A 25,971-nucleotide genomic window follows, 5' to 3' on the forward strand; every position below is an offset into this window, starting at 1 on the left:
TCGTGCTTATCGTGAGAATCACTTTGTAATACACTTGTACACCGAGTGAGGAGTGTGTGGTGAGAGTCGGGGATCGTTCCAAGAGGAGTGACGTCGGTTGACGAACCTAGGGAGAGGTTGTAACCGAGCACTTGAGGGAGACACGACAAGGTCCAACACTTGTGTGGGTGTAGAGTGTGATTGTATAGTGTTTGTTGTGTGAGAGTTTTCGGTGAACTTGTAAACCGAGTGTGTAGAAGTTCCGGCTTCCAAACCGGATTGTGATAGTGGATTTCTCCCCGGGAGTGGGGAGCGGAGACGTAGGACGGAAGGTCCGAACTCCGTGATCATATAGTGTGTTTGAGTGTGCTTTGGCGTTCATTTATATTTATGTTCATATCTTATATCGCCATTGTCCATAGCTCATTATTTATATGATCCACTATTTAGTTCATATTGTTTACCCTTGTGTTAGTTTATATATCCTTACATATATATTTTTATCATATAGGATATATCTCTTTGTTGTTCATATTGCTTATCATAGCTTATATATAGTTGTCATATTTCATACTTGCTAGCATAACTTATTAATTAATTTTAATATGCATTTAAATCGGATTAGATTAGCATAAGACCCTAATCACCCCCCCTCTAAGGTCCAACATATACATGAGGGTTTCCTTATTTGGATTATTTCGCTCGACGTACTACGTCTCGTGTTGTAGATTTCTAAATATTGATACCATTAGATACGGAGAAAATGATATACGTAGACTATGCTTAATAGATAGAGCCTCCGCTACATCTAACAGTCCTTCCCCTGGGGGTGGATGGAGGTGATCTTGCTGTAGTGCTCTAACGCTCTTGTTGTTATTTTTTTAATTTTTATTTTCCTTTCAGGCGGTTTAGAGCATCGGAGAGTCGCATGATGACAAAGTTTTTGCATAGTCGCCGTCATATGAGCTAGTAGATGAGACTCCATAGTAGATAGACCTTATGTTCAACTATTAGAGTTTTCTTTATTTTTCTCGCTTTGTAAAGGCTGTGAACCTTTGTACATTCTTAGTTGATCCATGTCGTGATACATTCGTATATTTCATGATGACAGATGTATTCCAGATTTGTTCATTGAGACATGATTTATTTATGAGACATTCTTTCTTATATCATGTCAGTTGCAGTTGTTTTCCTTCTTTTTGCATGTATTGTACTTGCACCTTTTTTTTGATTCCACTAGAGGATATTGCTGTGATTGGTGAAACTTGTTGTTGTACAGTGTGAGTGTATGGTAGGTTTGACATCTCTGGGTTCACCTTGGACTGCAGCCATGTGTGAAACCAGGGCCGTCATAATTGTTATGTGAATATGTACAAGTTCATTCAAATAGAACTCGATGTGCATAATAAACTAAAGATTATATATATATTATGTGTATCAAAACCTGAATATTATGGTACATAATATGTATATAATCTGGAGGTTATTGTGTACATATATATTTACAGATTATGTACATCATCTTCAAGTTACGATACACTATTAAATCTCATAATATGTTAACTTTCACTATTACATGTTAACTTTCATAATAATATGTTAACTTTCACTGTTACATGTTAACTTTCATAATAATATGTTTTTATTAAATTTTGATCTAAGTACAACCAAACCACGGTTCTCTTTCCTCCACGGTAACCTTTCATCCTATAGAACAATAAATAAAATAAAAGCATCATCTTATATCAAGCTCTTAGCATTACAAAAATAATCACAAACCAGTACAATTGCGTGCAGATAGATCCCATCACAAATCTAAATGTAGTTTTTTTGAGCTCAGGAAACTTATTTGTACACATAATCTTGAAATGTATTGCGTCTGTCATGTGAATATGTACACATAATCTTAAGGTTATTGTGTACATAATATATATAGATTATGTACATAATCTTCAAGTTACGATACACTATTAAATATCATAATATGTTAACTTTTACTATTACATGTTAACTTTCATAATAATATGTTAACTTTCATCATTATATGTTAACTCTCATTGTAACATGTTAACTTTTAGCTAAACATATTAACTTTCATAATAATATGTTAATGTTTACTATTACATGTTAACTTTCATAGTAATATGTTAATTTTCTTTATAACAAGTTTTTTGAACTAAAATTCGATGTGTTTGAAAGATTAAAAGTTCTAACTGAAATGTTAACATGTTCAGCTAAAAGTTAACATGTTACAAAGAAAGTTAACATATTATGGTAAAAGTTAATATGTAATAGTGAATGTTAATATATTATGATAAAAGTTATTATGTTACGAAGAAAATTAACATGTTACGAAGAAAGTTAACATATTATTATGAAAGTTAACATGTTACGAAGAAAGTTAGCATAATATGGTGAAAGTTAACATGTTACGAAGAAAGTTAACATATTATTATGAAAGTTAACATGTTACGAAGAAAGTTAGCATAATATGGTGAAAGTTAACATGTTACGAAGAAAGTTAACATATTATTATGAAAGTTAACATGTTACGAAGAAAGTTAGCATAATATGGTGAAAGTTAACATGTTACGAAGAAAGTTAACATATTATTATGAAAGTTAATATGTTACAAAAAAAAGTTAACATGTTACGAAGAAAATTAACATATTATTATAAAAGTTAACATGTTACAAAGAAAGTTAGCATAATATGGTAAAAGTTAACATGTAATAGTGAATGTTAACATATTATGATGAAAAGTTAACATGTTCAGCTAAAAGTTAACAAATTGTTATGAAAGTTAGCATGCAACAGTGAAAGTGTACTCAGACATAATACAAATTGTACGCCCACTTTGTTTGAACTCTCATACTGCGATATATCCTTATCTAATTGGAATCGATCAAACTTTTTATATAAGCCCATAATCAATCTTGAAGCGTGTAGGCAAGATAAAAACCACTTTGTTTGCAAGGAAATATTTAGAAAATTAACATATAAATGGAACAACTAATCTCTTTTCAACAAGCAGAAACAACAATCATCTGTAAAATTATAAATATATTTGCTAAACAAACCATATGTGCGTGAATCCATGGAAAACCTAAACAAGTAACCCATTCAAGCAATTCATCAAACATCCATCAAACAGATAATATTAACAACAACAAACCCACACACGTACCTAAAAAACAGCAAACTTCAATATCTCTAAACAAAGTTCTATATTAAAACCCTTACAAGTTGGAAATCTAAGTCAGACCCCAAATACAAAAGTAAACAAAGCACAGAATTACAAGCTGCACATAACAAGAAGTATTGCATGTATGTGAATGAAAGTTAGTAGATCACAAAATGACATCAACCAAAAGCCAAGTAAATTTAATCAGAGACTCAGGGGAATCGGAAGTACAAGCTTGTACATTTCTGGGGGTACAAGCTTCAAGCTACTCATCCACTCACAGAAACTATAGTCGTCAAAATGAAGGAAACTGGCGTTTAGCCGCGCTCTCTGATCATGTGATAACGTACGTAGCTGAGGGAATCTTGCCTCCTGAAATCAGAAAAACAATTGCACTTTTATTAGTTATCCATATCAAAAACTCAAGTTCCCTGGTTTTTAGGAAAATTGAAATGTTAATGTTCCCCAATTATAGGATCACTAACATAAAAACATTAATGTTAATGTTTCCCGAGTATAGGATCAGAAAAACAAATGAACTTTTATTGGTTATCCATATCAAAAAACTCAGGCTTCCTGATTTTTAAGAAAATTAAAATGTTAATGTTCCCTCAGTATAAGATCAACTTTTATTAGTTGTTCAGGGTTTCCCAGGGTTAATAAGATTTCAACCAAAAAAGGTGCAGGCCTCAAATACATTTGTACAGCCAAAACTTGAAGAGGCTAACGAAGCTTACTACAAACTAGGAACCACTTGTCTGTTTAAAGTCTAAAGCAATTGTCCCAGACAACATTAGACTTTGCTCATATAAAAATCTTAAAGCGATCATGTTTATTTAAAGTCCATCCTTAATATCAGCATAATATTAAAGACCAGCACAAGGAACCATTTGTCTGTACCTGTTCATAAGAAGCTTGTACCCCCACAAATTGAGTAACATCCTTGCCTGAAATAGGAATAGACTTGATACTACTCATCCTCCGCCAGCAATCGTCCCCTTGATCAGGCCTCGGAGTCTGATGTCGTTGGATCATACCTCCACTTGAGATCCGACCGGAACGAGACAGCGTCGGTGATCGTCGGGAGTTCTTCGTGCTCGAGGAGGCTGAGGAAGAGTAGATCGGCGTCGGCGTCGGCGTCGGCGTCGGTGGCCGCGGAGAAGATGAAGCCATAGAGGAGGGGGAGAAGGGGGAGGAGAGTGAGAGGAGGATGAGAAAGCCATAGAGTATGAGAAGAAGAAGAAGAAGATAAAAGGAAGGGGTATTTTTGGAATGTATTGGAATGAAATTTTGAGAGAGTGTGAAAAGGGGGCTGAACACATTTTTTGGTGTTTTTTGGGTTAAAAAGTAATGGAAAAATATAGAGGGGCTGAGTCACATCCCTTTTATTTTTTTTAGGCCTATACACAATTTTCTCTTTAATTTAAGTGTAATTTACCCCTCAAAAAAAAAAAAAAAAGAAAAAGAAAGAAAGAAATAGTAAAAGGAACGGCAACAAGATTCGCGCTCGCAAACTCTGTCGTCACGCTGAAATGTCTTCAGCATTCACACTCTCCTCCTTGTAATTTTCTTTATCATTGATCTACATCTTGCCCCCCCCCCCCCCACCCCCCCCTCTCCTCTCCCCTCTTAGATTGTTGATTGTTGTTGCCCAAGCGATGGAGCTGAGGCCAGGGATGTCGGCTCTGGTCACCGGAGGCGCCTCCGGAATCGGTAATCTCAATCGACACTCTTCTCTGCTAACAGTTGGAAGATCCATTTTTTAGTTCAATTTGAGAGTTTAAGTTTGAACAAACAGCATGGCAGCATGCTATTGTTCTGGTTAGGGAATTAACGAACTTGGGGCCACGTGATCCGGAACCCTAGTGCGAAATTGGGGTCTACTTAATTTTCTTCTGGATTTAGGGTTTAGTTATTGTTCTAGTTTTGAAATTGCCTTCAATGGATAAATGCTTATCCGACGAATTTTTATTTCAATAATTTGCGAGAGAAAGTGTTGAGAGACTATCTTTAGTGATTAAATATGGGTAAAGTGAAGAGCGAAAGAACTGAACTTTGTATGTTTTGGGCTTATTCTCTCTATCTTATCGTGTTAATCAGTTGAAAGACCCAATTTTTAGTTCAATTTCAGTGAATAATGATCAAATAGCAGTTCATTGTTCGGATTAATGAATTAATGTTGCAACTGGAACTGGAGTCATGTGAGCAGCTGAAACCCTGGGTTCAATGGGTTATGATACTGCTCATGACTATAGGTCTCCAATTGGGGACTACCTAATTTTCTTCTTGATTTAAGGTTTAGTTATTTGTTCTAGTATGAAATCGCTTTAACGCCAAAATTAAAGAGAATGGAAGGATTAACTTTCCCCAAACATTTAATGTGCCAATAGTTAGCTGCAAATCATTGTCACCCAGTTTTTGCTGACAAATATGGTTCAGGACTGCATTCGATTCACTGAAGATGATGTGTTTCCGGTGCAGTCACTATTTCTATCTGTTTATCAGTTTAAAGCTCCAGCTTTTAGTTAAATTTAGGCGTATAATTTTGATCAAATCGCATTTCATTGTTATAACTAAGGAATTAATAGTGCAAGTGGAACTTGGGCATGTGAGCTGAAACCCTAGCTCCTCACTTGGGACGTGTTAATGAGTTCAAGTGAGAATAGAATTAAGCAAAGATTGTAATGAAATAAATGTTAGAATTTTGGGTGTCATTAGGGAGTGAAGTGCTAAGGATGCCCTTACAACAATATAACTTACAACAAAATTTTTTATAGAAATAATTTATTTATGGATCGATTATTATTTGGACGTACTAAATTAATAAACTTGGATTGCATTAGTGGAAACTTTTTTTAGTAGTTATTTTCTGTGGAAAATTCTTATTGGTTATGTTCTGCCATAATAGGAATATAGTGGGTCAAAAGAAGATTTTATGGGTGAGTGCAGCCATTTTTAGTAAAGTGATATTGGAATTAGAGGACATTAATAGGTACTCATGCTGTATTATGAACATTACACTTAGAAGGCAAATAGCTTTCAATTAGGGCTTGTTTGGTTCATTTCCTAAAAATTATGGAAATGAATTCCCTCTCAAGAAACCAAATCTTATAAATTTTTAGGATATCTTGGGAAACCAAAACCTGTGTTTTGGTTTGTAATGATATAATAAAGAGTAGGGAAGCATATCCAAAACTTTGTTTCATTTGCAAAGAATAGGAAATATCTCATCACAAAAAGCTTTTCTTGAGCTTTTTTGCCCATTTCCCATCCAAAACTAAGGATTTGGGTAACCCAAAAATTCATGTACTTTTCTTGCTTTATGGAAAACTTTTCTCAAAATTTTTTAAAACCAAATGAAATTATTGGAAGCCTATAATGCCATATTTCCTACTTTTTGTTCTAGTTCATAAAAAAGCACATTGTTTCCAATAATTTAGGGTGAACCAAACACGCCCTTAAAGGAAACAACGACATAATATTTAGAACTGCATCAAATTATCTTTCGGGATTGTATCCTTGTTAGCACCCCCTAGTTTTGCCTGCAAATAAGTGCTCTCTATATTGTTTTTCTGAATTTTCTCGTATGGCTCCGAGAAACCAAACTCCTTTGTTCACTGTTCTTTTATTTATTCTGCAGGTAAAGCGCTTAGCTTGGCTCTTGCTCAGAATGGTATTTTTGTGACTGTTGTTGACTACTCTGAAGAGAGGGGAAAAGAAGTTGCTTCCTTAATTGAAAAAGAGAGTATAAAGTTTCACCCAAAACTAAAGTTTCCTTCTGCAACGTTTATTAGGTGTGATGTTACTAATACAAGTAAGCGTTCTTTTTCTTTTGACATTTATCTGTTGTCATATTTCTCTAGTTTAGGACGTCTTTCTCTGAGCATTTCGTTTGCATAATTGCATCATATTGAATGTTCTGCATTTTGATTTCTTAATATGATTGAAAACATATTCCGAAATTTCAAACCTTGTATTTTCCCTATTCGTCTAGCCTTCATATAAGCTACTTGGGATGTAGGAGGTTGGCTCAGTAGATGTGAATTTGAACTGTTAGGTTAAAAAAGTGAACAAGCTACATTGCAACTCTGCAAATTCACGTACAAAGGTCTATGCAAGGAACATGCTACGAGTTATAGACGGTTGACAGAGTAATATCAAAGACAAATACACTTTTTGTCCTTCTTTTGATGGAGTTTTGATCCAACCTTATGTTGAAATAAGAAATTTAGATCTTGTGGGGATTGTAAATATGAGATTTGTTTGGTACATTTTTTGGGAGCGGAGAAAGGGATTGCTTGGTTCTTTTATGGTTTTTCTTGTACAAATGACTATGCATTATATATTTTGTGGCAAGTCCGGTGCGCTCATAGTTGCATGGAACCTGGTTCATTCCGGTTCACGGGATGAGTATGGAAACGTGGTACACCACTCATTAGGAATCGGCTACGAGGCGGGTAGCATATATGGTACGCCGGGGAATATGGTGTGCTTTAGGTTTGGTTCTTAAATGCTAGTTGATATTAGTAATGGTAAAATAACCTTGAGAATCATGTTGCAATTAAGATATGCATACTTTATTGGCTTAATTTCTCACGTTTTCGTTGTTTATTCTTTTAAAGAGAGTTATTTTTTTAAAATTTTAACTGGTTTGAATTCTAAATCGGGTCGCTGAAGTTGGTGAATTGGGTGGTATCCCATGCGAATCTAGGATGATTGAACCCAGGTCGTGGTTCGCTATGCCGTACCACGTTCCCGGCTTCTATGTGTGCACTCTTCTATAGTTGTCTGCAGTTTACATTTTTAACCTTAATATTGAGAGTTTTCATGTGCAGGAGATTTATCCGCTGCCTTTCAAAAGCATCTGGAGACATATGGAAGTCTGGATATTTGTATAAACAGTGCTGGGGTTGGTACAGACACACGGTTTGATAAAGATTTATCTGATGGTAATGCTACATGGAGGCGTACTATCAATATTAACTTGACTGCTGTTATTGATTGCACTCGTATCGCGGTATGTATATTGATTGATACTACTTTCAGTGAGCTTTCCTGTATTCTGGTGATGCTAAACACTATTCACACTGAAATTATAAATGTTATCCTTCCCTATTTTAATCTTTCATATGAATATCATATTCCTTCCGCAATTTGCTGTTTGCAGAACTTGGAACAATGTCAAGTCAACACTTAAGAGTTATATGTTACAACTACATTGCCCTATGAATTAGGGAAGTCAGGTTCTACACGTAGCATACAATGTGAGACAAGAAGACATTATCATAGTGTTAAAAAAATCAAGATGTATCTGACATTTGGGTTTGGTTTTGATATCAACCTGTTTGAAACTTGAATATATAGTTCCGACTGATGCATGGACAAAACTCTTAAAAACTTTAAAAAGGCCTAAGCAGTAACCAAACTCTCATCTACCTCTGGTTCTACTTGCAAAAGCATGGAGAGAGGGAAATGAGGTGTTTTGTTTTGTTGAGTTTTTTCCTTCTTGTTCTTTGTTTTTCTGGGGGTGGGAGGTGGGGGTGGAGTTACCGTGTGGGATGTCCTGCTCCTTGCCAACATTATTGTTTAGTTGTGAGCCCCCCCAAGCCGCCATCTTGTTTCTCTCAATCAACTGATCATCATTGGCTTGTGCTGTAGCATGATAAATAAAACAGTTGATGGGATAAAATAATTATTGAACATGGCCAATATACCCTGTGAGGGGCATACTTTGTTGACCATAAATTATGAGTCATATGGAAGATATCAGGGATATTCGTGAATAAATTGACGTTTATTTCTCTTGTTTGAGATTGATTATGAATCTAAAGCATAGTTCTTATAGCGAAACAAGTTAGAAGTTGTCAATAAAAAAATACTCAGGGAAATAGGCAAAAGAAATTCCATCCAAGATTTAATAGCTGGTTTATTCTCATCTTACGTAAATTCCATCTTCCAGTGGTAGGAATGAACAAGAACAAATGAGCTTTAGCTAGTGTAATACAAGGTTCTAAAACACGATTTTATTATGCGTGTGGTCATAGAGCGAGTAACGTTTAATCAGATTATGCTGACGATTCAAACATGGCTGAGGTCTCCGATTCAAAAGTAGAAGGCTCTATCTTCGACACGACGACACCAATCCGGATCCGATTAAAACGTACGAAATTCTCAATATTGTGGTTTTCGTGGGTACTCGAATCTGAACGGGATGTGAAAGGAGGAGTGGATGGATTTCTAAGTCTTTGGTAGCTTTGCAATGCCGTGTTATAAGGCTTTAGTGGAGAGAGATAATGACTTATCGATTAGAGGATATCACGACGGCAATACTTGATCGGATCATAAGAACTCATAAGAGGCTGATTATAAGAGATTTGACGATCGGGATAATCGAGGAAATCTTTAGATCTTAGTGGAGATTGTCGTTAGGGTTTGTTGTCGGATTCGAAGGATCGCGACATCATTGGAAGAGATGGGTGGTGTCGGATATTGAGAAGATGGTGGTTAAACAGTAACAAAATTACTGTCCACATGGATATACCACAACCAAATTACTATTCACGCTGATGAACAGTGCATAGTTATTGTTCACCTATGCACAGTGCCTTCTAGGGGGTTTTCTTCATTTTTTTGGATCATTTGAGGCTTGTGGTTCTGAGAATTTGAGGATTTGAAGGTTGAGATTGAAAGCGAGATTTGAGATAAGGAATATAAACAAAGGAGAGGGTTTTAGATAGATAACTAGGCTTCACAGCTAATGATCTCACATCCAAAAGGCCTCACATCCCAGCACATCACGTGTCAAAACTTAGCAGTTCACATGCTACAGGATACTTCACATGCTCAAGAGAGAATTCTCAAACTCAAAATTTTATTCATCAAAGTCTCATTCTCATAGAAGATTACAACTTTATTTATAGAGAAAAGTAAAACTAAATCTAGAAAGAACCATGTCCTCCTAATAAAAGAGAAACTAAGATAAAATCTCTAACAAAATAAAAATTCAGAGATTCTAAAAGTCATAAAACAAATCCTAAGAAAATCTTACCACAAAATGGAGATTATATCAAATATTATTAAAATGAAAAGGTTCTAGTAAATCTTGAACTTTCTCGTCAATGACCAAGGATCGTCCTACATGAGCGGACTTACGCTCTGCATAAGCGGAATTAAAATGAAAAGGTTCTAGTAAATCTTGAACTTTCTGGTCAATGACCAAGGATCGTTCTGCATGAGCGGAATTACGCGAATTCGATTTCTTAAACATATAATGTATTTATATTAATTATCATATAATAAAAATTATAAAAATTCATGAGAAATAGAAAATATACCCAGAAAAAAGACTAACAAATGTGAACATAAGCAATGATATAAACTTATGACATAAGTCATAAAGAGTTTAAAAATTCTTCAGTTGCTGCAACAACTTTGATTACTAATTAAATAAAAATGTCAAACATATAAACAACTTGAAAAGTAATAAAATAGTTAAGCTATTAAACTAATAGAACTATTAAGAGCTTGATAGTTTACTTTTGGTCAAAGATGTGTTAAGATAAATATGTGACGTGTTCACTGGTGGCCTACTAGTGGATTGTGGAATCCGCTTATGGTTACTTTTCGACAAAAATAGAAACAAAGAGCGTTAGACATCTGTTCTACTGCATTAAAAAATTTAGAATTTAGTAGTGCTAGTGCATAATGGACAAAGGAAGTAAAGAACAGTTGGTCTACCTGTTAAAAAATTCAAAAAATAAAATAAGAACCATGGCCGCGTAATATAGCGCGCTTCACTAGTTTGATTCATTTCAAAGCTGCAAACAAGCATTCGGCCGATTACTCGGCTGCATAATTCATGTTTTTGAACACCGGTGTAATACATACCTTCAAGCTGCTTACTTTGGGTTGTGCCTGGGGGACTATGACAGGTCTAGATGGGACATAGAAGGCTCTAGGCGCTAGCACTTGATGCTTTTGAGACATTGAGAATAATATGAGAGTATCTATTTGTTTTCATTTAGACACTGTAGACTATATTAGAAAATGAAAATATTGATTTGTACAAAATTAAGTTTAGATAGTTTCTATTTTGTATATCGTCGAAGAGCAAAATGATATGCCTGTGGTAAAGTCGTAAAAGTGTATGGTAGGTCAAACAAATAGCACACACGTAATCACTATGTTTCAAGTTATTAAAAACTGTAGGAGTACAGAACATAATCCTAAACCCTCACTACAAGTTTAGAGTTCTGGTGTAGTGGAAGGGTCTTTTGATATGGTATCTGAGCAACCGAGGTTTTAATCCCACGAACCATGAATTTTAAAAAGATCCATGGCGCTGCATGAGTCTAGTTTCAGCCCATAAAAAGAGCACTCAACCTCTGGGACATGTTAAGAGTTTATAATTTTTACTTTAACCCCTCACCACAACTTTAGAGTCTTGGTGCATTAAAAGGGTCCTCAATCAATAGCTCTTGAATGAATGCATGAACATGTGTATGCATGCATGTATATAGACTCTCTTTATTTTGATTATATGTATATGTGTGTGCGCATGCATGCGTGCATTCTGATATAATGTTGACTTGTTACTGTGGCCAAAATTCTGAAGAAATGTCATGTCCAGTGTTGAACTTATGTACTGTGTCCATGCTATTTATGGGAGGTGGCTTTTCTCCAAACGGTATCACTGTTATCTATACTTTTCTCCTTGTTCTGTCTCTTTGAGGAAACATAGAGCTTAAGCTTTTGAGGGACTATGGATCAAGAGTATGTTTCCTATTACAGACTATGTATGTTATGCTTTTGCTGCTTCACTTCTGATGCCATCATGACGTTTTTGCTATTGTTTATTTGACTTGGGTATGGATTAATCAAGGCTTGGGATTATTTCACCAAGGTTTGTTTTCTTTGCTGTGCCTATTTAATCTGATAAAAATCAAAATTTATTAAGCAGGATGAAAATTCAACGTCAACATTTCAAGTGGCCAATCAAGCTATCATGTACTTTACTAGTATTGCACGTTTAAAAGGGGTTCTTGGCTATGCATTTGCAAGGCTGCATTTGAATTATCCTTTTAGCTTGCTGTGGATGAACATATTATTGGCTTCTTTCTTTGTAAATCCAGTTGAACCAAAATCAAGGGAAAGATTGGCCGGTTAAATGTGAATGCTATATTTACCTAGAGCTAGTAACTTCGTTGAACTCATTAAAGTAACTTCGTTGAACTCATTAAAATTCAAACAATTTAGCTTGCGGAAGTCTACTGTATTCAGCATCTGTTTAATAAAAATTCCCCAGTATCATATGTTTTATCTTAGTTCTATATAATTTTCTGATATATTATCTTAGTACAGATCCAAGCAATGCGGATGCTTAAAAAGCCGGGCGTCATAATCAATCTTGGTTCTGCATCGGGTCTGTATCCAATGTTTGCTGATCCTATCTATTCTGGCACTAAAGGTATGCTTTTTTCCCTTGTTAAATTGTATATTATGGTGTTAAAATTCCATGATGTTGAATATATTATGTTGCTTATGGAGTTCTTTGACACCTTTTAGGCTTTCTTTTTTTTAATATCTTTTTTTATCAATAATGTACAACTGCAAAGATGTCGAAGCTGACTTTATGTCTTTGATGTTCAAGAAAATACGTAGGGGCTAGGGGTGATCGTTGTTATTACCTAGCCAGATTTGTAGACATCAACTGCATGTATGTAGCAGTAGCAGTAATTCTAATTTAGTCATGTTAAATGCCAGAACTATTGATTGAAAGAGACGATTGATTCTTCTCAATCAGTTTGCTAAAATGATCCAAGTGTTTATAATTTACTTCTATGCCCTTTTGGTTGATTTGTTTATGGATGAAAAAAGTTGATGGAAGTGCGGAATTTGTTGGTGTTTTATTTTATGTTTTTGACTGAATTTTTTATGTTTATCTGTGTGCCATTGCCACCAAATAACATCCTAGTTGTTTATATTATATCACAGTTTACTTGTCTATTTTATAGGATTATCCAATCATGTTAGGGTTAGTTAAATTATAGCCAGTTGTGATGTTCTCATCAGCATACTCTAGCAATTTATTTCTTAAAAAACATCTTGGAAGATTTTCAAGGATAAGGTGGTCACCTTGCCATTTGGAACTCCTCACAAACGTTATACATTTTAAGAAACCATTAAAACAATGGACATATATAGACACCCCCCTAATATAAAAAAAGTTATTGGGGATGAACGGTGCCTAAGCACCGTTCATCCCCAATAACTCTAATATTTAATAAAACATGGGAATAATGACTAGCAAACAAATTGTCCCAGCGGGCTAACTGTGTCTTGTGAAGTAAGAGATGTGTCTTGTGAAGTAAGAGATGCATAGTTCGATTCCCTTCGACCAACAACTTTTGTTATTTTTTATGTTCCTATTTTTAACCCAAAATTCTAACGCCATTTATTTTTAAACCCACCCACTTTCAAAGTTGAGTTTTTGTCTATAAACCCGAAGCTTTACCCCCATTAATTTTCGACCCACACACTTTCAAAATTTTACTAAAGGGGTGTTAGTTAATTGAGACATTTTCATGCGAAGTGGGATAATTGTTAGAGTGGAACAATTTTTTGCTAGTGGGATATTTTAGTGGGGTAAAACGGAATAATTTTGTGAAGTATGATATTTTGATAAAATAATATAGGATAAATTTTTATAATCATTAAGTATATATTTATGCATTTTGAGGATATACATACTATTTATGTATTTTAAACTTGCTAGTATTGATTGATAATTGTTTATGAGAATGTTATTTATTATTAAATAACTTTTGGTTAGACTACAATATATAGACAATTATTATTATAATATATGTTATAGTTTTTTTATTTTTTTAATTATTATTGTAGTAGTAGTCTAAAAAAAAGTTTTTTTTACATTTTCCTTCCTTTTTTGCTCCCCGAGATCTCTTTCCTTCATCTCTCAATTTTATTGTGTAATAAATTATGAATTGATATAATCTTTACTTTTTAATTAATTATATAATTATAATATTTAGTAAAAAAAATATCAGAGATGACTAAGAGTAAACGAGATATGATCTGACAACATGGTCTAATGATGGTGATGACAATAGTAGGAAAGAAGTAAAGAAAAAAACAATATAAAAAATAAAAAATAAAAAAATAAATAGGAGTTCTAATTTTTTACCCCCTATTTTCAAGCTAAAACTTGGGATAATTTGAGGGACTAGAACTCTCATTTTTGTATAGAAAAATAAAAAAAGTAGGATAATTTTGTACAATTATCCTAGTTCTAGTTTTGTTAGAGTTCTAGTTGACTAATACTGTAAAATTTAGTTCTGGTTTTAGTTCTAATTAATGAACACTATAAAATTTTATCCCACAAATTATCATAGTTTTATTTTTGAGTTCTATTTGACTAACCCCCCACCCTAGGGATTTTTCCCCTCGTAACCCAAAGTTTACCCCAACTTATTTTTGACCCCACCCATTTCCAAAGAGTCATTTGCCTATAAATCCAAAGTTTTATCTCTATTTATTCTCATACCCAACCACTTCCAAAAGGGGTCTCTGCCATGGAAACCAAAGTTTTACCCCATTTTTTAAAACCTATCCACTTAAAAAAAGTCATTCTTAAACTTAAAACACTACCCATGGTTAATTTTAAACCACCTTTAATCTTTGAGCCCACCCACTTCCAAAGAGTATTTTTACCCATAAACCCAAAGCTTAGTACCTATTTATCTTTAAATCCGCACATTTTCCGAATACATTTTTTTGCATACAAACCCAAAGTTTTAGCCTCATTTATCTTTACACCCACTCACTTTCAAAATCACTCCTAGACTTAAAACATTCCATAAAAGTTCGTTTTAAACTAACTTTGTATTTCAACAGTTTGATATGTGGTGTAAGTTGCTATATTGTTTAACTTGCTATATTTTTGTTCTAATTGATTACGTATGTGGTGTAGTTTTAAATAAATACTTAAACTTTTATTTTATTGGCTTTTTTCATAAGATGACGGATCATCACAAACTGTGGATGGATTTTTTTACCTATAAACTCAGGGGTTTATACACATTATTTTAAGCTCTCCCGCTTCCGAAAAGAGTAATTTGTCTATAAACCAACCCAAGTTTATTTTCAACTTACTTTCAAAATCACTCTTGGATTAATCAAATTAAAATGATTAAATTTAAACTCACATTGTATTTCAACAGTTTAGACAAGGTGTACGTTGTTATATTTTAGTATAACTTGCTATATTTTTCTCTAAGTAATTAGTAGTACGATGTACTTTTTAAACCAAATGCTTAAATCATTATTTATTGCGACTTTTTTAAAATAATGCCGCAATGATTTGGCAGTTAATGACCATCATCATCAAAGTTCCATATGATTTGGCAGTTAATGACCCAATGATATACAATCTTATGATCCTCAGTGTCTTATTCAGTGAATAACTGATGTGTTAAATATTGACTAATAAAAGTATTATGGGTGTGGAGTATTTCTAATGGTTATCTACAATTTACAGTAAATTTCAAAAAAACCTCTGAAGGAATCAATTATCACTAGAATCAGAAAACTTGCATCTGTTCAGTGGTTGGTCAGAAGACCCCTTCTACTTGCATTGTTAACATAAATTCTCAATGACAAGTATTTGCATATACTTCAGAAAGCTGTTTTTAACTTAAAAATTGTCTTTATTTTTCAATAAATTTATAACAATCCCTTAAAGTTTGATATTTCTTAAAATCCATTCGACTGCACCAAAACTTTGAAGTTTGTAGAAAGAATCGTGAGTTATAATATTATACTCTAATATGCCTCACAAGTTGGGTACCCTTTATGTGCCGAAAACTGGACTCTCAAATTGTATCTTTCATCTTCTAAAATCTATTTTACGTAAGTGTTTGGTGCGATTTGAACCTAGATTACTCTATTGCCATCTTAAAAACTCTTCCACCACACTAAAACTTCAATATTCTAGTGTATTTTTAAATTAAACCACGAGGATGGATATAGTGTTTTGATTTTTGAAAATAATTTTTTATTCATTTTCTTAAGATCTATTTGATTTTTTGCGGTAGTTAATTTTGAAGAATGATAAGTACAAAAGTTTTAAACTATCTATTTAGATCCATTTTTTATGATTTAAAGGGTTCCTAAAACTTCATCAACATTAATTGATTTTTAATTACAATATGAATCATTTAATATTTCTGTTTAAAATATTTCAGAATGCAGCTTCTTGATCTTATAAACTTAGTTGTAAAATGAACATCTCAACCTTTCTCTTTATAATTCTACTAATATATATATATATTTTCTTTTTTATATTTTAATTTGCAGGTGGCATCACTTTATTTACTAGATCTCTTGCTCCATTGAGTCGTGAAAGAATCCGTGTCAATGTTCTCTGTCCTGAGGTATGCCCATATGTTTGCATTCATTTTATGCTTCTCCAGAAGCTTCTTCATTTTAGAAGCTCCTAGTTATCCATGTGCTTATTTTTAGCTTTAATTGTAATTACATGAGTTCAAGGAATGAGCTATCGTCTGATATGTATCAGATTCCACTGGCTCGTTTTAGCTTCGGTAAAGATGTATCTGAGACTCGCCAGTAAAAAAAAAACTGTTTTGGTGATCTGTGTTATGTCTGCCAGTTCTTGATATATGTTAATCAAGACTTAATAGTGGTGGTCAAACTGAACTAGGGGTAAAATATATGGATGGCTTCTTTTTTGTAGGGCGTTTGTGCTAACACTGGTTCTGGTTCTCATGGATAAGTTAATGAAGGTTTTGAAGCGGCTAACAGGCAACCTAGGAAGGGGATACTACATAGTCTATACTTATAAAATAGCAATTGGGATGAAAAGAGAGAATGAATTCCATGCTGCTAGGATTATCTATGCACACATGGAGATTTGTTCTGGCTCTTCAGTTCTTTAAGAAAGCAAATTTAGAATCTAAGGAGAGGAATTTATTTTATTTTGTTTTACAATGACTATGGACAAGATGGAGTTAAATTGAGTTAGAAACTAAGTGCAAAGATCTTTGCATATAATATGTATGGCTATTACTAAATGTCATTTACTCTTTTAACTCTGGAGTTGCACAATATGTTGGCAAGTATATGCTGATTATTGATTCATTCCCTATCTTTCGTAGGTTAGTACCTTTTTATGGGTTCTCTTGTGTTTCGAGCTATGTTGGACTTACATGAAGGTTTCGATGAGTTCAGTTTCATTATCACATTTATAGAATTACTAGTTATTCACCATAACTTGTAGAAATCAGAGCTTTAGATCTTAACTTATATTAGAACAAACCTGCATCATATTTTGTCGTAAGCATCGATTTTGCATCATTATATTGTTTCCTTCATGATTTGTGTTTGATGATGAAAACTGATCCCAAACTTTACTGTATCATGCATACATATTTTAGTAAGAAGAGTTCTTGATGCACGGAATCAATCTTGTACAAGTTCTGCAGAAAGTAAAGTTGCAATGTAACTAGTAAGTCAAGCAACTCATACATGTGAACAAAAACTCTAATGTGTAGCATAGAGCAATCCGGACCTGTTCATATTTTAAAAAAATTTTCCAAAACTTACATGGTGGTGCTTCGATGCCTCAAAATTTGTAAAGATTGCATGTCAGACTGTGATGCCCCTACTTTTAGTCCTACATCGATCATGTGATGACATATTGATGGGTTTAAATAGTAAGCCTAGGGAACCAAGTGCACATTTTCTGGCACCGCAGATAAGCGTGCCTATGCGAGAGTAGTACCATGATGGGTGACCTCTTGGGAAATAGTGTTGCACTCAGTTGGTCCCAGGGCTTACATCGTGCCAATGGCCTTGCAGGCCTGGGGTGTGACAAGGTCCCGTTGACATGATGTAAGACAATGGGACGTGTGCTGCTTAATAAGACATGTAACCTTTTACATGAGAGCGATACTATGTGAAAATAATCTAAGCACCTTGCAAACGTGTGTAGGCTTTATAGAATTGTATTAGGTGAAGTATTTGCTTAATTTTTCTACTTCTTTATTAGATTTAGTAATTAATTTAGAAGTGATGCATCAGTATTCTTTTTCTTGGTATTTTTAATAGCACGTCCTCTTCACTATCAGTGTTTCAGCGTGTATTATATACGGACTCCTGACATGAAGAGGCATGTCCACTCCTATCTTTTACTTTTTAAGAATTTTCTTTTAACATTTTTCTATGTCACAGTGTTTGTAAACTGTCGTATCATATATCACTTATGTGCCTGCTTCCTAATTCCTTGCAGTAAAAAATGAGGTTGATTTTTCCCTAGTACTTCTTTTGGTATCATATTTTTCATTTATTGTTTTTGGGCACGCTTTCGTGTGATTATTTATTTTCTGGAATGGGTGGAGGTGTTTGGAGAGAGAACATATGCTATAAGCAATATTATGTAAAAAGTATTTGTAATTAGGATATATTCGTATCACTTCAAAAAAATATGATAATTTGCCTGACAGCATTTCCTTTTCAATATATGTCTAGAAAAAAAAAATCTTGTTTAAATTGTATTATAGGAAATGATTGGCAACTGGATCTATATGTACTGCTTCATCTCTCATTGTCTTGTTTGATTGATTTTTCTTTTATCTCAAAAAGTAGATGTAATCAACTTTTTACATTGTAAGGATAATGATGTAAATTTTTTGGCAGTTCGTTGAAACTGAGTTGGCTTTTAAGATGAGTCCTAAACATATTGAATCACTTGGTGGCTTCATCCCCATGGAGATGGTTGTAAAAGGTATAGCATGTTGAATTAATAATGTTTCTGTTCTTCCCCCCTTACATTTCGTTATTTTATTGGTTCTTTTAAAAAAGTATGATATAGTAAAACTTATCTTTGAACAGTGATCACTATGTTGAATCAGGTCTAACTTTTTGTCGTGAAACCTGGCCAAAGTCACAACTTATATGTAAAGAAATTATTAGTATTCATATCTGATGAACTTTGATTCGGATGTTGCTAGTTACTAAAGCAGTAGTTATACGCTTATATACATTTTTCATTTGTAGACCAGACTTACTGTAAATGCACATATGGGATTATCTTTGTTAGGTCCTATTATATCCTTTAAGGATTTTGTCCTATGGACCTTACTTAATTGACCTTACTTAATTGGAATCCTTTGATTTCATTGATGTTGTAGGACTAAGAAAAACTCCTATAGAATTATGTTCCTTGGTGGGGTATGGGATGAGTGATCGATGGAGATTTTCTGTTGGGTTGTTTTGTTTTGTTTGTGGCTGATGATAACAAAGATGAGGGGCTTTTACCTGCTGTTCTTTAGTTTTCTTGCAGTCAAATAGAGAAGAAAAAGGGGTTTTGATGCTGTTTTGGCTGCGAGAGAGAGTTTTGGCTGTTTGTGATGGTTGTTTGGCTGCTGGATAGAGAAATATGGTTTTTGCACAGAAGAAAGAGAAGAGAACAGTTTTATTTTTGTGTTTTTGTTGTAATGATTGGAGGGCTAAGATTTATTGAGAGGATTGAGAATTCGAGATAGATAAGATCCACACCTAAGGGCTTTACACCCCAATAAAGAGTAGACTTCAAACCTAGGGGCATCACATCCAATATGTAATTCACATACTTAGAAAAGATTTCACATTTTAGGAAATTTTCATTTTTATTAATCAATTTTCTCCTTCTTAGTAAGACTTAAACATTTATTTAAAGAAAATAAAAATGTTGTGGTAGTTAGCTGCAAGGGAAGAGAATGTTTTGGTGGTTTGTGATGGTTGTTTGACTGCTAGATAGAGAAGTTTGAATTCTGGATGTTGCAAGAAACATAAGAAAGAGAGTGGAACAGAGTTATTTTGTGTTCCTGTTGCAGTGATTGGAGGGCTATGATTTATTTGAGGAGAGCATCAAGAATCCAATAGTTAAGCTTCACCCCAAGGACTTCGCACCCTAATAAATAATAGGCTTCACACATACACACCAAATAAGCTATTCACATGTTTGGAGAAGATATCACATCTCAAGAAAAATAAATAAATTTTATTTTCATTAATTAGTGGTCTCCTTCTTTGTAAGGCTTCCACCTTTATTTAAAGGAAAAAATCCTTAGGAAATAAGATAAAAAAAAATCTCAAAGATCGTAACATCCAATTATTAGGAAACAAAATCAAATCTCGAAGGTCCTAAAATTCCAAAAAGAAAATTTTGCCTAAAATAAAGATTGCATCAGATATTTCGAAAACAAAAAGATCATATGTTGCTTTTGAAGAAATGAGATTTAGATTTGAGGTGTAGATTTGAAAACAGTGGATTTAAAATCTAAGATTTGAAATTCATTGATTTAACAAATCACTTGTTGGGTTTCTTTTATTAGATGAAAGGATTTTAAATTTTCAATTTCAAATCTAATTTCTGGATATTCTCGTTAATCGTTATACATGAATTTGGATTTATCTGCTTCCCATGATTTATGCTTTTACTTTCTCTAGTTCAATAAGCCTCTATGACATCCTGCCCCGATTACCCAAGAATTTATCAACGAGAAAATTTCCCATGGAACTCAATAACACATTATTCTTGCATATAGGCTTCGTATTGCTCATAAGTATAGTCCACAAATATCACACATGAATAATATTTCTACCTATTTTGATAAGTTGAACTGATGTCTTAAGATTGGAAATAATATTAATCTAAGTCAACTCATGAAATCTATAATTAGATCTTGGTATGCCTTAATCCCAAAATTATCAAGTCTAGTAAAAGCCGACAAATCTAATAAAAATTCTCATGAAAATTGAAACATATTTCTATACAAATTAGATTTAATACATGCATAACATGTTAAACAAAAGCTTTTCTTTTTTTTCTTAAAGATGACCCTTTTGCTTTATAATACAACAAAAAAGACACTGAACATCAGTTTCATCTTTTTGTGTAAACATAATTGTTGATGTCTCTTTCTAGAATAAGTTTCATCATGCTGCTCAAGATTTTCCTGAACCATAAATGCGTAAAACACTCATTATTGGAAGCATTGAAGGCCCCATCATAAGACCTGTAAAACCCTGATGGATAAATTGTCTTCATCTGAAAACAGATGCAAATAAATGACTATAAGGAGACAAGGGACATATATTAGTAACTATTTCATACGCCTTACCAAATTTAATAAATTTGTGATAACTTAGTGTAACACATTCCGTTGACATATTATCTTTGATATTCAATTAGATGTTTTGATGGGTAGATCTCTAATGCAGAAGAAATCTCCCAAGCTATACCTGATCAAAGATACATAAGGATGAAGAAGTCGATGAAGAGAAGTATCCTCACAACTTAAAATCAAATACATCATCAATAAAAAATTACAATAATAGAACAATAATGATGCATCAAAAGTTAAAAGTAACTATTAATTAAAACCGAAATTGCTGGAACTATTGCTTTCTATAATGAAACAACTAGAAATAAAGATGAAGGAGAAAATCTTACTATAAGAGAATGATCAAACAACAATAAGATCAAATCCTATTCCTATTAGAGTATGAAATTATAGCTCTCAATCCTCACTACAACTTTGGAGTTTCGGAGTAGTAACATGGACCTTTGCTAGTTTCAAACTTTAGAAAGTGAGACAATGCGGTTGTATGTAACTTCTCAAAGTATCAAATTCAGTAGATAATGTTTTCTTGCAACAATAAGTTTTTAGTTTAAGTTTATATACACATACATATACATTATTATCTCGTAGGACAATATAGAGAGATTAGAGACAAAACGTCAACAGAGGTATATCATGATGACAAGAATGAAAAAAATACAATTGGTTGTAGATTTAGAAGCCAATAGTTGAATAACGAATTAACTATGCTGACATCCTTTTTAATCTGCAATTGGCTTGTTAAAGAAAGAAATAAGGTCACCGGATTTTTGTGAAAGCTTCTGAGGGCCACATTTTTACTATTACAGGCAACTAGGCATCAACTAAGCTTTCATACCCATCTTAACTAATTTCTTCATGCAAGTTTTCTGAAGTTTTTAAACACCTATCATAAACTCAAAATTGATAAGTAATCTTAAACATCACCTCTAATTTTAATTAGGTCTACCCCCACAAATCTCTCTACAAAAGTTCGTCACATTCTGATATGTTAATATGGTAGGAGTTATATGGTCATTGTCTCAAAAACAAACTTATCATATCATCGCAAAACTCTAAATTGATTTATCTTACAATAATTTGGCAGTCTACATTTTAATTCTCATAATCTTTTTTTTGAGTTTTTTTCATGTGCGGTCGCCTTTTTGATGTTTCCCCTAAAGCGGGATCATGTACAAAAACTTGGTTTTAGCTATATCACAAAACCAAATGAGATATGTAGAAAGTATTAGTATTATGTCGGTCTATTTCTTTGTGCGATGACTTATAGAAACCTAAATAATCAAACTAAACTCTATACCTCATAAGACATTATATGCTCGTTGTTACTTTAGAGTGTGAAATTGATGTGTTCTTTAACTCCATTAAAAAGAAATCAAGTATATCCATAGCATCTATTTGAGTTCTAGGAATTTCATTATGGTGCGACAATGTATACCTTCCAATGTAATTTGGACTGGGCACATGGAGTATTCACATGAATTCTGGTTATTTTATTAAAGCATGTTGTAGCTATTAAGTTTTACCTCTTTTAATAGATTAATTAGAACTGATAATGGATAAGTATTTATGATTAGTCAGGAAAATGGAGTAAAGTGCACAAATCTTAGTTGAGGGGAAAAAACTTTCTAATCACTAGCATTATAACCAGTTTTCTATTGTTCTACCTTACACCTATCAGTATACATGCATTGTCTTTAGTTGGAAAACGTTTATATAGTGTACTTTTGTATGTCATTTTCTCTTATGTATTAAGCATTTATTCTATGTATTGTGTACGCTAAGATATCAAATTTCCCCTTCTATAGACAAACATGAACAAAATCCACTAAGGAACCATATTTGTAGAGGAGAATTAGGTTATCTATGTGTGTAAGCATTCCAAATTATAAAAATCTAACAAGAGTTAAATTTACAACATTAAAGTCCAATAAATGTGAAACTTTAGGGCAATAAAGTGTCATAATGAATAATGTGAATTAAATGAATATCATTGCATATCACATGATTAAGAATAAAATCCTCAAAATGCAAATATAAATAGCAAATAATCAATTCAAATTATTTTCTAAATTTTTTCAAGTTTCTCAATCAAATAGAAGAACTGTGCCCACTTTCTCTTAATTAAGAACACATTAATAAATATATCTATAACCGATAACATCGAAGTAGCAAATTAAGATCTAAAATTAGGCAAAAGGTGAAAATTACAATTATTATGATTCCAAGTTAAATAGACACGAAATTTTAACATCAACTATTAACAGTAATAAGCCCTAAATACCTCCGATTTAGGGGGGGAAAAGGTTTGAAAGAATATCGCACACTTTGAAGCTAGAGCTTAAGGTTTCGACACTAGAAAGACTCTAGATGAAGAGGGTTGGGTTCGCTGACGACTGGGCAACGCTCAAGGCAATGCGCTAGTGGGGGCGATGCTCAAGGCGAGGCTGCGGTGATATGGACAGGCTAGGGTTAATAGGGGGTGGAGAGAGAGAGAGGTCAGAGTTGAGGATATCATGGAGGCAAAGAGATCGTTTGGTGAAGATAGGATTTCACAAATCGGCGGGTTACAGGTAAGATTTGAAATTTAATATCAATGTGTTTTAAAGTCCATGGGATCAGCTGATTTGATTTCAAATCAGAGCTTGATATAAGGCCCAAACAGAGAATTTGGATTTGGGCTACCTGGATTTCGTATCTAAGGCCCAATCCAAGTTCCAAACAGAGCCTTAATAATTCCTAATAGCCTAAGATCTAAGGTCTATGATCATCATGTATCATTCCTCCATCCATGTGGGTATTTATGGATATTATTACCTAAGTTACCTTAATACTGTGTTAAAAGTTGTATGAATAACACATATAATCCCTTGATATATTTTGTCAAACTATTAGTAGGATTTAATGTACAAAATAGTTGATCTGATTAGTGAGCAAATTACGCACATGTCATGAGTTTATATTTCTTTGCTTGCATTTTTATGCATATTTTAGTCTTTTGAGGGGTTATTTCTAATGTAACTGGATTAGATGGAATATTTGATCCTGAACCTTTAACTTTTCTTTTGATTTAGATATTATTAAATATAAGTAAATCAAGAATTCTTTAAGATAGGAGATACATAGATTGGCATGTGTTATGATGGAATTATATAGTATAGATTGTTGTTTCACATGACATGCATGTATTAGGATAGATATATTTGACCTGTGTAATAGTTGTGGTTAAGTTGGAAATTAAATTAGGATGTGTTTATGTGTGTGTGTAAAAATGTTCCTAAGGTGACATCGTAGATTCAGTCTAAGAAAATGCCTTTAAAACTACATGATACACAATCAATTTACCTGATCCACTCTGTTCATTTTGATCTATATGTTTTGGATTGTATATACACAAAAAATTAGGCATGTTGGGTTATAATTACTCATGCATTAGGTGATTGTAAAATTAATGGTTTTATGATAGTACAACTAAAGGGATGATGAAAAAAATGCGTTAGAAGTATTAAAACATCATGTTTTTTGTCTTATAGATATTTTAAGATATTTAGATCATAATGAACAGAGTGAATTAAGTAAATTGATTACATATAATGTAAATTTGAAGGTGCTTTCTTAGATTGAACCTTAAGGGATATGTGATTCTTGAGGATGGAACAACTTTTCCCTGATTAATATATTATCATAATATATACTATATATATATATATATATATATAATAATATACATAATATATAGTATATATATTATATATATATATATATGATTGATGGGTATTGAGAGCACGACTCATTTTGTTAAATGAGTTACGAAAAGATAGCTATGTGATAAGACCCACTTCTTTTGTTGTGACTTTTAGGGTTAGTCTTATCATATAGCTATCTCTTGATAGCTCATTTAGCAAAATGAGCTGCTACTTCATACCCATTATTTCCTACATATATATGAAGTGGTTATACATGAAAACCTATCTTCAACATGTCTATATTAATTGTGCTCATAGGGGTTCATCAGAGCCGTGTTTTCAAAAAGTTTAACCATCCAATAAGATATTGTACATTCTGAATATAGAATGGATATTTTGTATTTGTTTTGATCAGATGATGTCTATTGCCATCATTTTCATTGTTAGATCTTATAGAAATTTCAGAACTCCTGCTTTACTATAGAGGGCTTTACTATAGAGGGCTTTGTCAGGATCTAATGCAAGCCTAGAAGGGGGGCTGTATAGGATTACTATCACTTTTCAAAATATTGTAGATATTGCAGTGAACATTAAACAAAATAATAAAACGATAAGCAACACAATAATCTCAGAAACAATCGCAGTTAGAACACAAGATTTAATAGTGGTTTAGAAAAGCAATCATATATCCACTCTTACTTTGGCTTCTCATTGCATGAAAATTTTCCTGAATCACAAATCTAATTACAAAACCGAAACCCTACTTTCTCACAAACTGATTATCTGAGCTAGATTATCTCACTGAGTAACCTTAGCCCTAACTAATAATCAAATCCTCAATTATATCCTGGCTTGAGTATGCCATAAACCTCTTCCTCAATTCATATCGACTTGAGTACATCGTAAAAAATAATTGATCAAA

At 33.2% G+C, this 25,971-nt stretch overlaps 1 protein-coding gene across 1 annotated transcript in view; it reads left to right on the forward strand.

Annotated features, from left to right (window-relative positions):
• LOC109844175 (prostaglandin reductase-3) overlaps nucleotides 4,757-25,971 on the forward strand; it is a 45,040-nt gene continuing 23,825 nt past the window's right edge. Inside the window, exons 1-6 of the mRNA XM_020413135.1 lie at nucleotides 4,757-4,876; nucleotides 6,804-6,977; nucleotides 7,999-8,180; nucleotides 12,524-12,629; nucleotides 16,538-16,614; nucleotides 18,896-18,983. Coding sequence (XP_020268724.1) covers nucleotides 4,822-4,876; nucleotides 6,804-6,977; nucleotides 7,999-8,180; nucleotides 12,524-12,629; nucleotides 16,538-16,614; nucleotides 18,896-18,983 — 682 coding nt within the window. The 5' untranslated portion in view covers nucleotides 4,757-4,821. The remainder of the gene's footprint in view (nucleotides 4,877-6,803; nucleotides 6,978-7,998; nucleotides 8,181-12,523; nucleotides 12,630-16,537; nucleotides 16,615-18,895; nucleotides 18,984-25,971) is intronic.

The sequence above is a fragment of the Asparagus officinalis genome, chromosome 6 (assembly GCF_001876935.1).
Source record: "Asparagus officinalis chromosome 6, Aspof.V1, whole genome shotgun sequence".
NCBI classification, from domain to species: Eukaryota; Viridiplantae; Streptophyta; class Magnoliopsida; order Asparagales; family Asparagaceae; genus Asparagus; species Asparagus officinalis.